Source organism: Olea europaea, chromosome 17 (assembly GCF_002742605.1).
Source record: "Olea europaea var. sylvestris chromosome 17, O_europaea_v1, whole genome shotgun sequence".
In the NCBI taxonomy this organism is placed as follows: domain Eukaryota; kingdom Viridiplantae; phylum Streptophyta; class Magnoliopsida; order Lamiales; family Oleaceae; genus Olea; species Olea europaea.
In genome coordinates this window covers 20,207,593-20,211,999 of record NC_036253.1, presented here as the reverse complement: position 1 = coordinate 20,211,999, position 4,407 = coordinate 20,207,593, and the positions used below count along the sequence as shown (strand labels likewise).

Here is a 4,407-nt window from a genome sequence, read left to right as displayed (position 1 = left end):
CCCCCCGCCCCACAACTTGATTTTGGGTTAGCGGGGTCAAGATCTCTGTTTTCAAATCTAACTACATATTTCTGCGCGTCCTTTTCTTCTGCCAGCTGTCACACGTAGACGCATTCTGTATTTGCTTGTCTAATCAATTTACAATATCTCTTCAATTTTTTCTGTACACGCAGCCTTAATTTATGTTGCTTGGGTCTTACTCTTTTGCCATTTTGTTTGGTTCCTATTAACCTTAATGAACCACAATATCCATCTTCTGGACAAGTGCTAATTGTTACTGGAACGCGATCTGCCTGAAATTTTGTGGTTCCTCTGAGTTTGTTTGCAGTTGTTTGTCACCTTGTAATTGAACTTCTAATATATTTGCACCTTTAATTTAAAATCCTATTTATGGTGTTATGTTGATGATTTGGCAATTATTTCTGTTGTTTTCATATTTTACTCAGGATGTGTGGACTGAACTTGGGCGCCCTGGTGGAATTCATCAAAAACAGGTATCACCTTCTTTCTCTTCATTTACAAGCTTTTGAAAAATTTATTGGGGATGCTATCTGTCAGTATTGTGTCCATGGGGTTCTGGTTGTTGAACTGTGATGGATTGACCTTGTGAGTTGCACAGGTGGACCAAATGGGAATTCATTCTGCATCAGATCCTCGGCCACGAACCACTCTCTGTGGTGATTACTTCTATAATTACTTCAGCCGTGGCTTGGACATATTATTCGATGGGCAGGTATCCAGTTTTTTCCTTTATCAAATTCACCACTATCTGCATTAGTTTGTTAGTTTGAGTTTTCATGTTGTGCTGAATTTACAGACACATAAAATCAAGAAATTTGTTCTGCACACGAACTATCCTGGACATGCGGATTTTAATTCATACATGAAGTGCAACTTCATAATATACTGCTCTAACTGTAAGTTCTTTTCCATCTTTAACCGTTTGTGGCTGTCTAGGAATTTTTTGCTTATGGTGGCAAGTTTCTTAATTGAAATTCCTGCAGTTGGTGGGTCGTTTCATAATGATGTGAATGGCTCTAAAAACGCCATTACTTCTAGCACAAAATGGGAGCAAGTTAAGGTGATATATTCTTATACATTTTGATTTCATATTTTGATTAACCCAGCTACCAATTTCTAGTTAGTTAAAACAAATTTTTACAGTGTGGGTATGAATGTTTTGTTCTCTAATTATGGATTACTGAAGCAAAATATTTTTGCTATTGTTTCCTTCATGTTTTTCCTACTACAAATACTCTGAATTGCATGGCATCTTTGACTTCTTGATTTTGAGTGAGATACTAAGCTGTAGGTGTTACACTGCTATTGGTGTCTGTCCAGCTTTAGTCAGCTTGCCTTATTTCTTGTCAATATTTTGTTTTAAAAGGAGTTATGGATATCATACTATGCAGGAGATTCTTGGGGATTGTGGTCGAGCTGCTATCCAAACTCATGGCTCTACAAGCAATCCTTTCGGATCTACTTTTGTATACGGTTACCCAAATGTTGCCTTTGAGGTGCATAAATATTGAATTTTAATTTTTTTTAATTCCATTTTTGGTCATCAAAGAAACTCATCTGGTCCCATATGCTCATTTTTTGCTTTTCATAATTATAAGCTCATTTCTGATGTCTACAGGTCATGAAGAATGGTTACATTGCAACTGTAACTCTGTTCCAGTCATGATGTTTTATAGTTGGTAACCAGGGTATATCCCTTCCTCCAATTCAATGTTTCTTTAGTATTCTAATAAAATTCCTTGTTGCTATCTTTCACTGTTTCAATTGAATTAAATCATGAAATAAATGCTGCCCTTGAAAAAGGCCTAGATTTTGGCATTCCTTGTGGTATTAATTGCACTGGAAAGTATGGCACTTTGCCATCACTACATTTTGACACTTAATAGGTGAATTGAAATACAATGTCTTTGAGGTAAAGATGTGTTTCTAATGACCTACTCGTATACCCTCTTCCAGATGGTGAATGGTAACTTCAAGGGTCGTACTTCAATGAGATGATTAAGTTCCTCTGCACTATAAACAGTTCTCTACGTTTTGTTACGAAGGCTGTTTCTTGTTATTTTCATGATTCCATTGTAAGGGCGGTGTTTATTATTCTAAAAACAATAAACATGGGATGATCTAAATAAGCCTTTTTTTGGCTGGAGTGGGCTGTTTGTGTATAGGCACTGGTAGTTGAATGAACATTCTTGTCACGACTTCATGATAGGAAGTGTTCCTGTATGTTTACCGTTACGATTGTAAAGTTGTGTATAATTTTCGAAAATGTGATTATGTACAGTAAAACTGATACGGCATGCTGTGGTTTGAAATGCCATCTTTGCTTTCTTTGATTGTTAGGCTCTTTTCACATTGACCTTTAGCCAGTGCGTTATATGAACAAAGCGTGCATTTGAAATTAGTCAAACTAAAATTGTAGAACTTGGACTTTTAACCTTGCACCTGTGAAAGTCAGGATGATGGGGATTCATTCTTTGAATGAATTAGTAGGCATTTGATAGGAGGACCCAAGACAGCATGGTTGAGCTTGGTTTGTAAACTTGATACTTAAATTTTGAAGGGAATACCAATGGAAATCTTAAAATGGAATCATTGGTTCCATATCTAACTATAGAATTGAACAAGAACCAAAATTATCAGATTCCAATTTGGTTCTTTATATTTAGGGCCTGTTTGAGATCCATTAAATTGAAAAAAATGCATTTTGAAATAGTATATTATTATTAATAATGGGGAGTGTGTGGTTAAAATAAGATAAAGTTTTGAATTAGCGTTTAATAGTATTATATGAAAAAATGTGTTTTTGTAAAGAAAGAAAGAAAAAAATATATTTTGAGAAAAATGAAAATTAAACAAGCTCTTAATAACAAGAAAAATAAAATATGAAACTACTTAGTACATTGAAAATAAATAAAGATAGAGTACAAAACCAGTTATCATTCTTGTAATTTAATAATTAAAAAGTCAATTAAGCAAAGAATTCACTCCCAAAATTCAAGATTAACTCGTAAATGCAAAAAGAGCAAAAACTATTAAACACGACATTAACAATAAAATCTGGATTGAAAATTGATTCTTAAGAAAACTCATATATCAATACATATTAAAATGACTAGTATTTATAAGCTGATTATTTTTAGTATTTAATGATCTTGATTCTTGATGACCGATCACTTTGAAAACAACAAAAATTTTGAGTTCTTAGTAAATACTGAGCTGAAAATATATTTTTCCTATTTCCTTTTCTACAAAGGAAAGAAGAAGTGTGTGAAAAATGAAATTTTGATATGAGATAATTTTTTAGTCTAATTTTCAAAGATTCAGTGCATTTTGATGCAATGCACCTGCAAAAAATAGAATATATGAGATAACCAAATTCACTATTGATTTTTGAGGTAGTTATCGAGAACCAGATTAGAGCCAATGGGTTCTCGATCTATAATCTAAAAAATGACTCATTCAATAAAGAAATCGGAGCTGAACCAAGTAATTTGATCTTGTTCTGATCTAATTCTGATAAAAAAATGTCATATCCTACTCAAAATGTTTCTATTGATGGTCAAGTACGATGTTAGAAATTAAGCCAATTGTTATTAAAATTATTCTACTCGTCCAGGGCCACATGGGCCTTCCTAGGCGGACCTACAGAGGGCGCCAAATCATCCAAAGCCCATGTGGCCTTAGGCGAATAGCATGGTTGTTGTTATGAATATTAGAGATGAAATAATTGAGAAGATGAAAATAATATTGAATCAAACCCATCAAGAAAAATCATTTTTGCCTCTCCTTCGATTTATGTTGGAAACGTTTTGCCCCTTTGGTAAATGTTAAATGAGATCGAGAGCAAATTCTGCAAGAAGGTAACTCGTAAAAACTTAGGTAAAATGTGACGAACAATAATTGATGGTATGCAGCAAAAGAGTTACGCTATTTGGACAGGGTTGGTGATAGGTGCTATATTGGTAACACCTATATAGCTCCTTTTTTTTCGAACCATCCAATGATATGTTGACACGTGTTTTCATATTTTTAAATCCTGTCATCAATACTATTTGTGTAGCATAACTCGAACAAAAAACATAATGAAACAAGGAAACGAATAGTTTAATGAACTATGTTGGGAATATAACTTTCTTGCAAATTTAAAGAATTAAATTCTGCCAGTGCCAATTATGTGGACTGATTCTGAATTGCTAGGAAAAACATTAATTTGCTATCATATACTACAGGAAATTACGCACAAGAAATTACGCCCGGTTCTCAATAATCATGGGATCGGTTCTTTATTTTTCCATCATGGAAAAATTTAAGCTCCTGGTTGGGCTTCATTTTATTCAAAAATTTATTTTTCTTTCTTTTCTTTCCAATAATACGTTATACAATAAA

At 33.6% G+C, this 4,407-nt stretch overlaps 1 protein-coding gene across 2 annotated transcripts in view; it reads left to right on the top strand.

The window, feature by feature from the left end:
• The window catches only part of LOC111365375 (UPF0183 protein At3g51130), a 7,543-nt gene extending 5,183 nt beyond the window's left edge, over window positions 1-2,360 (top strand). Inside the window, exons 9-15 of one of the 2 annotated variants that reach the window (XM_022985866.1) lie at window positions 447-494; window positions 620-733; window positions 818-917; window positions 1,005-1,081; window positions 1,413-1,517; window positions 1,640-1,709; window positions 1,978-2,360. In XM_022985866.1, coding sequence (XP_022841634.1) covers window positions 447-494; window positions 620-733; window positions 818-917; window positions 1,005-1,081; window positions 1,413-1,517; window positions 1,640-1,687 — 492 coding nt within the window. In that variant the 3' untranslated portion in view covers window positions 1,688-1,709; window positions 1,978-2,360. The remainder of the gene's footprint in view (window positions 1-446; window positions 495-619; window positions 734-817; window positions 918-1,004; window positions 1,082-1,412; window positions 1,518-1,639; window positions 1,710-1,977) is intronic. The other variant, XM_022985867.1, reaches the window with a different exon arrangement.
• Window positions 2,361-4,407: the final 2,047 nt, after the last annotated feature.